The 12,599-nt window shown below is 44.9% G+C and overlaps 1 protein-coding gene across 1 annotated transcript in view; it reads right to left on the bottom strand.

The window, feature by feature from the left end:
- The window catches only part of neo1a (neogenin 1a), a 360,480-nt gene that overhangs the window by 147,855 nt on the left and 200,026 nt on the right, over positions 1-12,599 (bottom strand). Inside the window, 1 exon segment of the mRNA XM_084337101.1 lies at positions 2,052-2,191. Coding sequence (XP_084193227.1) covers positions 2,052-2,191 — 140 coding nt within the window.

Below are 12,599 nucleotides of genomic sequence, written 5' to 3'. Positions count from 1 at the left end.
GGTCTTCCCATGATCTCTCTCTCCTTTCATCACACTGAGGAAGAGGAACGTGGGAAGGGGTGGAGGAGGAGGACTAGAGGGATGAAGGCAGAGCCCCAGGCCATTCTTTATATCACACCAGTTCCTGCTCACCAGCCATCACCTGCCCACTTCTGACAGTTAAAAAAAATAATCCTGTAGTTTAACTTTGTGACGAAAATGGTAGCTAGTGTAGATATTCCCAACCCGAATAAATAATGCACCTGTAAGCAGAAAACTGTTTAGCTATAGCTCAATCTCCTCATGACAAATATATGTGTAAAGAAATAGAACAAGAGGCTTAGCGTTTTTCATAAAAAATGTAGGCTAATATATCCCTTTCTAGATACAGTGTCACAAGCTCATAGGAAGTTGAAAGATAAAATCAGCCAGCTGGCAACATCCTTAGTGTAAGGGACCAAGCAGCCTGAAGATGAGGACACAGTGGTGCAGGAAAAATAAGGGGTTTTATTTACCCAAACAAATACATAACTTAAACAGAATATAAATGGGCCCAAAAAATAGAAGGCAGGCAGGCAATGGTGATCCAAGTAGCTGAGTTAACAATCTGCCCCAAAGTGACTGAAGAACCGGGGTAGATGTACTGCAGGGCTGATGAGAATATGGCTGACAGGTGTGGTTGCTGAGCTGGTGAGTTGAATGAGCTGATTGCCAGGAAGCTGCCCATATATGGTCTGCAGTAAGCTGCTCCCCTCAGTATGTGAGCCGATTGCCAGGAAGCTGTCCATATATGGTCTGCAGGAAGCTTCTCCCCTCAGTATGTGCAGGTGTGGCGCACAGACGCATCCGTCACACACAGAAACATAAGATGAATCACAGAACCCTCCAAACGGTGTTGTAACTGGGATGTAAAATCTGGGGCTGCTTCATAGATAATGAATGGGGTTCAGACTTTACGAGGTCATAAAATGTTTGTGTGAGCTTTTACATCCAAATGTGGTTTATATATTTTGGAATTACTAAAAGATCTGGACTAGAATTAAAACCCCATTTGGGTGCAAGAGCTCACACAAACATTTAATGGCCTCATAAAGTCAGATCCCCATTCATTGTCTATGGAGCATTGGAGCAGCCCCAGATTTTACATCACAGATAAAAGGGTTATCTCTGATTTCTAGCTTTAGGAGAGAGTGGCGCATGTTCACTGACTGAACTGTCCTGGGGCACAGGAAGAACTGATCTCAAACCTACCGAAGTCGGCCCATGTCACCCCACTTCTTAGGGACCTGCACTGGCTCCCCATTGCTGCACGAATCCGCTTCAAGGCCCTCAACCTAGCATACCGTGCGGCAAAGGGAACCGCTCCCGCCTACCTCCGGTCAATGGTCTCTAACTACACACCCTCAAGACCCCTACGCTCTGCATCTTCTGGCCGCCTCAGACCTACTCCTATCCGAGCTCCGGGAGGGTCATCAAAGATAAGTCGCCTATTCTCAGTCCTTGCCCCACAATGGTGGAATGAACTACCCACCCCAGTTAGGACAGCCGAAACACATCCAATCTTTCGCCATCGACTAAAGACGAACTTCTTCAACCATTATCTAAAAAAAAAAAAAAAAAAAATCTAACCCTAACTAACCGTACTGTCATGCACTTGTCCTAATAAACTAACCTACACTGTAGCACTCAACACTTTGATGAACATTGTTGCTCAGCTGATAGAGTTGTGCCCTTCCTGATGACTTGTCGTACAGAACTTGTAAGTCGCTTTGGATAAAAGCGTCAGCTAAATGACTAAATGTAAATGTAATGTATATGTGAATTCTCAAAATGGGTGGCATTCCCCTTTAACTTATATGAATGTAGTCAGCCTCAACAATTATTATTTTGCTTTCATCTCAAACTACCTACCCCCTGTTGTGACCCACAGATTATTTCAATGGTCCAGATGATCAGATAGGTATCAGATAGGCATCAGATAGGTAGCCATCTAAATCCTCTATGTAGGACAGAATGTGCAGTGTCACCACTGCATCGTGGTAGCAGGTGGTGCACGACAGCTTCAGTCATACCTTGTACTGTGAGCTGGGCCTGGGCGGCTTCAATAGTGGCGTTGCTGTCGTCGGCCATGCAGGTGTAGAGGCCCGCATCCTCTTCTGTAATATTGGTAATCTGGAGACTGCCCCCTCCAACTATCTCGATACGACCCTCGCTGGAAGACAGAGAGAAGGAGAGAGAGGGGTAAGGAGAGAAGACGATTTGGACTTTAGAACATAAAAACGGTGCCGATGGGCGGTCTGTTGCCTACTACAGGGACACTTGAGGCATTTGAATTGCCAGGGAAAACCATTCATGACAAGAAGTATACACTCTGCTCGTCAATTTGCCATAATAATAAAGGTTGCCATGGTGACGGTAATTCATTTCAGTAGCGGAGTGGTACAGCACTACATGACCATGCTTTTTCATTCCTTGTAAATTGCCTACCTTTAGTAGCCTCGTTCTAAAATTGATGGGTGGTTTGGTTGAGGAACGAGGCATTTTTATAAAGCGGTTCTATCAAAAGTTGGCCAAGTCTGAGTATCACTTAGGGTGAGCAATCTCCCACTATCGAACCAATAAGTTCTTCACTGATTCAGCCGATTGAACAATGTACACAAATCAGACAGGAGATTGTATTTCTAGAGAGAAGAGAGTATAATCTACCTCTTCAGCTCCATTAAACACAGTCATCATCACTCTGAGGTGTGATGCTAAAGACAAAGCAACAAAATGAAGGTAACATGCTGCTGCTGCAAAAATAAAAACACGGTAGAAGTCATACAGTACACACAATCATACAGCCAATACACACATACTGCATAACCTGCCATCTATTAGCAGCCTGTACTCTTCTCACGCAGCGACCTCACATCTTACAGCCCTTCCTCTGAGCCTCCTGATAGGCTGTCGTGGTACTTGATTCATCTAGTACTGGAGTACAAACGGAGGAGGAGGGATAGGGAGGAGGAGAGAGAAATCAATAAGTCACACAGAGAGATGTGTTCAGAGAGAGATGTGTAGAGAGAGAGAGAGAGAGAGAGAGAGAGAGAGAGAGAGAGAGAGAGAGAGAGAGAGCGCAGCAGGAAGGTTGAATAGGAGTAAAACACGAAACAGCGAAACAGCAAGCGAGTGAGAAAGCAAAGACAGAGACAGGAGCAGGAGATGGGAGATTAGCCCATAATGGTTGGCACAGGGGAGGTGGGGACACACGCAGAGGTTTGGTTTGATTTAGCTGTAAACAAACCCCTGACTATAGCTGCAGCTTCCTCAGTCTCTCTCTGCATCACTGGTTCTTTCTCAGTCTTGTGGTTGGCCCCAGGGCCATCGGTCTGTGTGCTGGAGTGGGGCTTTGGAGTAGCTCTTTACCTGCTGCTGACATGACATCACTGGTGTGTGTGTGTGTGTGTGTGTGTGTGTGTGTGTGTGTGTGTGTGTGTGTGTGTGTGTGTGTGTGTGTGTGTGTGTGTGTGTGTGTGTGTATGATCTTCACATTAATCATACATTGATGGGAGTGAGGCTCAAAAGGCACGAGTGGTCTACTAATAACGGACAGTTCCAGCAGATTTAATTTACATTTCTGAACCTACAATTTCCTCAAACAAAGTTAACGGAGCAGGAGCAGCACATCTTCCACTAATGTAGAGCACTGGTGAAAACACAACAAAATACACGAGCGAAAATGACATTGAATTTATCCGTGACTTCAAGTCACTATAAATCAATAGAACCACCCGTGTGTCTCTCTGGCACCAAGGTGCCACTCAGTGGTGGTAGGTTGTGGAGACCGCTGCCTCGTCGGTACAACAGGCCCTAGTGGGCAGTGGTAGTGTTCAGAGAAACCAACAGAGGACCTGCCCTGACTGCAGCAGATTGTATGAGAAATAACATGAACACAGCTAACACCCACCGCCTGTAGCAGAACAGGAACCATGAAGGAGGTCTTTGTTAGAGCCATATGAAATCCGTTTTATTTTTTTCCAAATTCCATTTTATTTTTTTCCAAATTCCGTTTTTTCCGTTTTAATATTTCATAATTCTGTATTTTGCTTTGTACGCTCATTTTACCATCAGAAATAGTGTCTAATAAGTGGGAATGAATAAATGTCCACAATTTAATAAGATATAACAGTCCATTTAATAGGGCTGTCTTAAATACTTCGAAGCTTCGTTCGGTGGGCATGGGATTCGAATATGAAAATAAAATTTGATTATTTAAAAAAAAAAAAAAAATTATATATATTTTTGCAAAATCAACTCTGCCTCTCTTTGTTAACTACAACAAGCAATGCTGTTTGTTATTTAAGATGAGGTCGGACTCGGCACCGACAGATTTGTGTTCATTGTGCTGCTTTTATAAAGCCTCAAATGACGGCTTACAATATTTCATGAAAGCAAAGTGTTTTTGTTTGTCTAAGATTTTAAAAGGTTTAAACTTTACAGCACGGACAAAGTTGAACAAAGTGCTGTACAAGTCCCACAACATAAAAAAAAAAAGTTAAAAAAAAAAAAAAAAAAATTTATTTTTTTATTTATTTTTTTATAGTTGATTCCATTTTTATTGCTCAATTCCGCGATTCCGTCCGCGATTCCGTGATCGCGGATTCCATATGGCTCTAGTCTTTGTGCTCTCCCTTGGTCCTGAGAGTGCTGAAAAACAACCACAAATGTCCTTACCGTACTCGGCGACCGCTCTTTGTCGATTCAACACTGCCCCCTAAAATCTTCAGTAAAGGTTGTGGATGTTCTTTTGAGAGTTCAGTTTCTGTACCCCACCCCTGTGAAGCCTTTATTGATCGATACGCTCCATCGAAAATAGTTGTTGGTCTCGACTGAGCTGGTCATTGCTGCAGCTGGCCTTGCCATGGCACCTATTCATAGTCATGGTATTTTGCATCACATGCACTATGGAGGATGTTGATAGCTTTCTTATGTATCTTAAAGGGTACATAAGAGGAGGAAGAAGAACATACTGTAGGACCCACAACGACTGTGCTCCAATATGTCACCAGTCACATTAGTTTAGAATGGTGCACTCTAATTGAGAATGGTGTTTCTTGATGGCTGACACACTGATTTGACTATTTGATCCATTGACATTGAGGGTGTGTCTACCATTTTGTACTTTGCTTGGCATGGTAATGAATATATATATTTTTTGTATCCACTTTTTCTGTATTTTTTTTTCTCCCATCCCAATTTAGTCGTGCCAATTCCCCCCTCCCCTTCCTGGTTGTTGCTTGCATGTGCCCCCCACTGGTCGGTCTAGGGAGGGTTGATAGATACTACCGCATGTCCCCTCCGATACATGCAGTCAGCCAGCCACTTCTTTTCACCTGCCAGCGCGGACTCTCATTGGTGAGGTGTAACGTGTGGGAGGCTCACACTACCTTCACCATCTCCCTTCCTCGCTGTGCAGGCGCCCTAACCGACCTGTAGGAGTTGCTGTTTACAACAACCAGATTACCACCCACCGGCTTCCCTCCCGCTGACTCTGCCAATTGAGCCAGTATGACAGCCGGCCAAGCCGGAGGCAACGCTGACAGCCAGATTCGATACCAGTGTATCACGCGTTGGTGACGAGCGCTTAGTCCGCTGCGCCACCCAGCCGCCCTGGTAATGAATATTTTGACTGAGAAACCTGATGAAGGCCATCTGGCAATTTCTATTTTCATCTAAAAGCGGTGATATATTGGTGCACAGTCATTATTGGTGCACAGTAATTTCTATCTAATAAAGTGGTAATAAATTGGAGCAGTCATTGCAGAGACTACAGTCCTCTTTTGATATATTTTTTCAACCCAGCACCTAAGAAGGGATGAGTGTATAACTACTCTTACTCAATACATACTTACTGAAGCCACCACCCACCATGCAATCTCCAGTAACAGTGTCAGAAATATTGACATACAGTACTGAATTCTGCCATCCGGACCAGTGCATGTGAGCGGATCGGAGCGCGAGCGGCGCGGGGCGCGGAGCGGCCGGTTTTGACGTGAGCGAGGAGTGGGTTTTAAAATGAGTCGGCGCGACGTCCGGAGCGAGAGTTCTCCTCCGCTCCAATCCACTCCAGGCCGCTCACAGTGGTTTAACACTGATGTAATATATACATGCAGTACAATGCCAAAGCAACAGATGGCGATGTACAAACATGAAGGCCATTTTCAACCAATGAGAAGGGTGAACCTGTGATAGGCTGTTCGTTCAGGCTTTGTCACTGTAGAGACGCCCACACTCAATCCAGTTAGAAAAAGTATCGACGCCATTGTTGTTGACGTTAGCTTACATGCTAACGTTAATGGCAGAGACCATAGCATTGTGGCTCGGCTAGCCTATCATCGCTTAATAGAGATAGTGAATGGATAAACAACGTTATTTAACATTGCAGAATGGCTACAATTACAATGCGGCTCAATACAAACAATTGTTAAGGGGCCCAGGGGGTGTAGACTGTTGTAGTTTGAGCTCATTTACACCATGCTCCAAAAAAAGAAGAAAAAAAACTGCCGAGCGATCTGGCGCGGGGAGCGGGGAGCGCTCGATTCAAGGTGAGCGGGGAGCGAGCGGAGAGCGACTTGGGGGCGGGGTCAACATGAGTGATTAGCGGAGCGGACCAAGCTTTAAAGAGCGAAGAGCGGATTTCTCGGCCGCGCCGATCCGCTCACGTGGTCTGATCCGGACACATGCAATTTGAAATATGATTATAAAATATCAGGCCTATAAATTACCTTATTATGGCCAAGTCACACATCTATGGATCAGGCCAAATCTCCCCTTTCCAATGGCAGAGGTCAATCTGGATTTAGTACCACTAGGCACCTCTGACAGGGCAGCAAAAAACGTGAATGAAATCTACTGTAAGTACAGTTACTTTTTTATAATATAAATTTCTCCGACATTTTTCATCAGATTCCAATGCCGTCTTTTGCTAGACATTCACAGAAAGGTAGCGTTCTATTGTATGGCAATAACGTTCAGGTGAGTTACACCTGTGAGATATGATCCCGAAGGAAAAAAGCTTCTTCTAGAAGTCAGATGATTGACGGGGGCTGGTGTGAGCTGGGAAGTGTCGTTTTTTGAAATTTGAAAGCCCACCAAAAGCCCTGGGTCTCTTCTCTCAAAAGACTACACTCAAGTTAGGTTGCGCCAAATCCTCGTGTCTATAAGCACCTTTTTCCGACTCGATGCGCTGAGATTTCTATAAACTCATATTTCACTAATAACACTTAAAATCATTGGTAAACAAACGTAGTGCTGAAAATATACACTTTGACTGCTATTTTGACAGGGTTAAGGTCTTTACTCTTGGCTACATTTACTCTTGGCTCCATTCCAAAAAAAACACAAAATTAATTCATACATTCTGTAGAGATGGATTTATGGCGTGATATGAATCTCGACCCTATCCCGGGCCAGTCGGGCTTAATGGGTTAATATTTTTTTCCTGTTCAAGTTTAGAAGTGAACAGTGTCCTGAATGAGCCGTAAGATGTAAATGCATCCCGTTCATTCCAGAATGTTTATATTATATCTATCTTATTTATGTTGTTGTTGTTGTATGGCAGTTGATCGCGATCGACTGGTCGATCTTTGAGACTTTCCCTGTAGATCTTTCCCTGATCTTTCTCTTTTTTAGATCTTTCCCCGAGAGTCCACATTACAGTTCTACTTTTGTTTTGATGTGAAAAGTGATGCTGCATAAGATGACTGCACTTAGCACTGACTGAGAAAGTACATATTACAGTTCTACTTTGACGTTTTAATGTTGGACCAAAGCATTGCATGTAATTAGAATACAAGCAAATAAAAGTCATTTAGTTTAAAGTACAATCTTGGCTGTCTTTTTCTCTCAACGCTTCAATAGGGAGATCTTGCCTTCACCGAAAAAAAAAAGAAAGTGATCTTCTTGGGCTTAAAAAGGTTGGTGACCACTGTTGTATGGGGTCTGGTTGTAGTATACGATATGGGGGAGGGTGGTAGGAAAAGTGGGGAGGTGCCCTTGTGTTCTGTAAAATATAAAAATGAATATATGATTATGAACATACAAGATTTATTTCTACATTGAAAGAAAAACTAAGGGGAAAAAACTGTGCTATTATTAGAGATAATTCTCCATTTGCTTCTTTTCAACATGAAATGGAGACGACTATTGCAAAGACATGCCATCTTCTAAATCAGTAGCACCTCCTTGGTGCGAGACAGGTAAGTGATGTGCTAATTGAAAATGTATTACACCATCTTCACCTACAAAGAGCTGTTTAATTAGCTCACAATTTACACTGTCACTTTTCATCTCCCACTTACCGTCCACAAAACCGCATGTGCACACAATAACACCATCCACACACAATAACACACCAACACACAATAACACACCATCCACACACAATAACACACCAACACACCCACACACACACACACACTATGTGAATATGAAAGGGGTGAGGGGTTCATGTGGAGTAGGTGAGATGGTGCTAATTGGGTTAACACAATCTTTTTCAGCTATGGTCTTAACGTGTAACTCGTGCAATTGTGATACCGATTCCACTTCTAGCCGTGACAAGTTGCCACGCTGTCTCAGTGCCGCTGTGGGATAACATGATTAGATGCCATGACGAGTGTGTTCAGATGGTAATCAATTACTGTCTATCGACTAATGGGCAACTTCCATAGCCAAACTAGATAGAGTTGATTCTAAACAATAATAATGAACACTGTGCTTTTGCTTAATAATGCCAATAATATCTTGCTAACTGGTGAAAGTAATAACAGAGTGACCGACCCAATGTGGAGTTGTGCACTAGGCTACAGTGTGGAGTCAGGGCACGAAATTAACTTTTTGACTCACCGGCCAGTGGCGGGTAGATGGGAAAATTCTACCCGCCAAGCATATTTCTTACCTGTGTTGATACGAGCAGAAGCACGGACTGGGGCGGATATGACTCGTTGCCACGTTTTTCTTTTTTAAATAAGAGTATCATATGAACCCAACGTTGCTAACTGCCGGAGCCATCGATATTATGACTGGAGCTGCGCTTGGAGCGGAAATTAGACCCGCACAGGATTTTCAAAATAAGAGTATCGATATGAACTACACGCCAGGTGGCGGGCAGACCTCTCAGTATCACTCGCCAAACCTAAAATATGCCCGCCATTGGCGGGTGGCGGGCTCTAATTTCGTGCCCTGTGTGGAGTTGTACACTAGACTACAGTGTGGAGTTGTGCACTAGACTACAGTGTGGAGTTGTGCACTAGACTACAGTGTGGAGTTGTACACTAGACTACAGTGTGGAGTTGTACACTAGGTTACAGTGTGGAGTTGTACACTAGACTACAGTGTGGAGTTGTGCACTAGACTACAGTGTGGAGTTGTACACTAGACTACAGTGTGGAGTTGTACACTAGACTACAGTGTGGAGTTGTACACTAGACTACAGTGTGGAGTTGTACACTAGACTACAGTGTGGAGTTGTACACTAGACTACAGTGTGGAGTTGTACACTAGACTACAGTGTGGAGTTGTGCACTAGACTACAGTGTGGAGTTGTACACTAGACTACAGTGTGGAGTTGTACACTAGACTACAGTGTGGAGTTGTACACTAGACTACAGTGTGGAGTTGTACACTAGACTACAGTGTGGAGTTGTACACTAGGTTACAGTGTGGAGTTGTACACTAGACTACAGTGTGGAGTTGTGCACTAGACTACAGTGTGGAGTTGTACACTAGACTACAGTGTGGAGTTGTGCACTAGACTACAGTGTGGAGTTGTGCACTAGACTACAGTGTGGAGTTGTACACTAGACTACAGTGTGGAGTTGTGCACTAGACTACAGTGTGGAGTTGTGCACTAGACTACAGTGTGGAGTTGTGCACTAGGCTACAGTGTGGAGTTGTGCACTAGACTACAGTGTGGAGTTGTGCACTAGGCTACAGTGTGGAGTTGTGCACTAGACTACAGTGTGGAGTTGTACACTAGACTACAGTGTGGAGTTGTACACTAGACTACAGTGTGGAGTTGTGCAGCACTAGACTACAGTGTGGAGTTGTACACTAACGTCACGGTGACCAATTGCAGCCACTCTTATTGTCTGGGACCAAATACGGCCACGCCCCACTCCCAGCAAAAAGTGGGAATCTCTAGAATGGGTTTGGGGCGGCGCTGTATACGGAAGTAGCTCTCAAGGTGACGATTAGACAACACTTTTTTGTTGTCAGTAGATGGCAGCATTGGTTTAAAATTAAAGGCTGAAAATGTTGAGAACTACAACACTGCATTTCCCAAGAGCGTTAGCACAGGTCGCAGGTCACTGGGATGGGTCTATATTCTCCGACGTGATCTGAACAGCGTTAAACTATTACTGCAACCTCGGTATAGCGACCGCGAATGGCCAACTAATTATCTTAACAAAAGTGCGCTGGTAGCATTACATATGTTGTCTAAAGGGGGACATATGGTACAATTTAAGATTCTAATGATAATCGGCATATAAAGGACAAGATAAAGCATCGTTAATTTGTAAGAAACCTCAATGAAAACGGCGCAGGGTGCTATTGTTATGAAAATGTGATAGAATCCTATAAAAATGTGGACGCACTTGGCCTACGTTCCGTTAGACTACAGTGTGGAGTTGTGCACTAGACTACAGTGTGGAGTTGTGCACTAGACTACAGTGTGGAGTTGTACACTAGACTACAGTGTGGAGTTGTGCACTAGACTACAGTGTGGAGTTGTGCACTAGACTACAGTGTGGAGTTGTGCACTAGACTACAGTGTGGAGTTGTGCACTAGACTACAGTGTGGAGTTGTGCACTAGACTACAGTGTGGAGTTGTGCACTAGGCTACAGTGTGGAGTTGTACACTAGACTACAGTGTGGAGTTGTGCACTAGACTACAGTGTGGAGTTGTGCACTAGGTTACAGTGTGGAGTTGTACACTAGACTACAGTGTGGAGTTGTGCACTAGACTACAGTGTGGAGTTGTGCACTAGACTACAGTGTGGAGTTGTGCACTAGGCTACAGTGTGGAGTTGTACACTAGACTACAGTGTGGAGTTGTGCACTAGATTACAGTGTGGAGTTGTGCACTAGACTACAGTGTGGAGTTGTGCACTAGATTACAGTGTGGAGTTGTGCACTAGACTACAGTGTGGAGTTGTGCACTAGACTACAGTGTGGAGTTGTGCACTAGGCTACAGTGTGGAGTTGTACACTAGACTACAGTGTGGAGTTGTGCACTAGACTACAGTGTGGAGTTGTGCACTAGACTACAGTGTGGAGTTGTGCACTAGACTACAGTGTGGAGTTGTACACTAGACTACAGTGTGGAGTTGTACACTAGACTACAGTGTGGAGTTGTACACTAGACTACAGTGTGGAGTTGTGCACTAGACTACAGTGTGGAGTTGTACACTAGACTACAGTGTGGAGTTGTGCACTAGACTACAGTGTGGAGTTGTACACTAGACTACAGTGTGGAGTTGTACACTAGACTACAGTGTGGAGTTGTACACTAGACTACAGTGTGGAGTTGTGCACTAGACTACAGTGTGGAGTTGTACACTAGACTAACCCTAACCCCTACTTATCACCTGCTGTATTCCCTCCTCTCCTGGTCCTCCTCAAACAAAGCATATGGCCGACCCAGACAAAAGTAATCAAACACAGAGGGGGTCCCTGATCAGTGTTCAGGCATCTTACTGACTGAGATGAGTGACAGAATGTCTACGAGGCTGGCCCTGGTCCAGTGAAACCTCCAATTTGTCAACATTATAGTGCAGCAGCAGCCCTTCTGCTCTCTTCTACCCTGCAGGCTTGAAGCCCCGGTCACTGACTTTACAGAGATAAACCTGGCTGGTGAGGTCAGCACATCTGGGCTCCTGAGTTAGTGGAAGCAGCACGTGGGTCCAATGTGTGTGGTCACAGAACAGCTGGGACAGTTCTCTCTCTCTCTCTCTCTCTCTCTCTCTCTCTCTCTCTCTCTCTCTCTCTCTCTCGTCTTCTTCTCTCCTCTTCTCCTCTCTTCTCTCTCCTCTCTCTCTCTTCTCTCTCCTCTCTCTCTCTTCGCTCTCTCTCTCTCCTCTCCTCTCCTCCTCTCTCGCCTTCTTCCTCTCACTCTCTCTCTCTCTCCTCTCTCATCTTCTCTCTCTCTCTCTCTCTCTCTCTCTCTCTCTCTCTCTCTCTCTCTCTCTCTCTCTCTCTCTCTCTCTCTCTCTCTCTCTCTCTCTCTCTCTCTCTCTCTCTTCTCTCTCTCTCTCTCTCTCTCTCTCTCTCTCTCTCTCTCTCTCTCTCTCTCTCTCTCCTGATCCATATTGGGACGTAAGGTAAAACAGCTGTGTGTGTTGAAGCTGACTGAGGCATGGAGCAGAGAAGTCAAATAAGAAATCAATGAGAGCAGCACTTCTCGGGTGATTCAGCCACGGAGACGTTTTTGAGGGCCCCCGAGACGGGAACAAGCCGCAGGGCCCCGAGACGGGAACAAGCCGCAGGGCCCCCGAGACGGGAACAAGCCACAGGCCCCCGAGACGGGAACAAGCCGCAGGGCCCCGAGACGGGAACAAGCCACAGGCCCCCGAGACGG

This window comes from Notolepis coatsorum (genome assembly GCF_963971535.1).
Source record: "Notolepis coatsorum genome assembly, chromosome: 20".
NCBI classification, from domain to species: domain Eukaryota; kingdom Metazoa; phylum Chordata; class Actinopteri; order Aulopiformes; family Paralepididae; genus Notolepis; species Notolepis coatsorum.
This window is presented reverse-complemented; position numbering and strand designations above follow the sequence as displayed.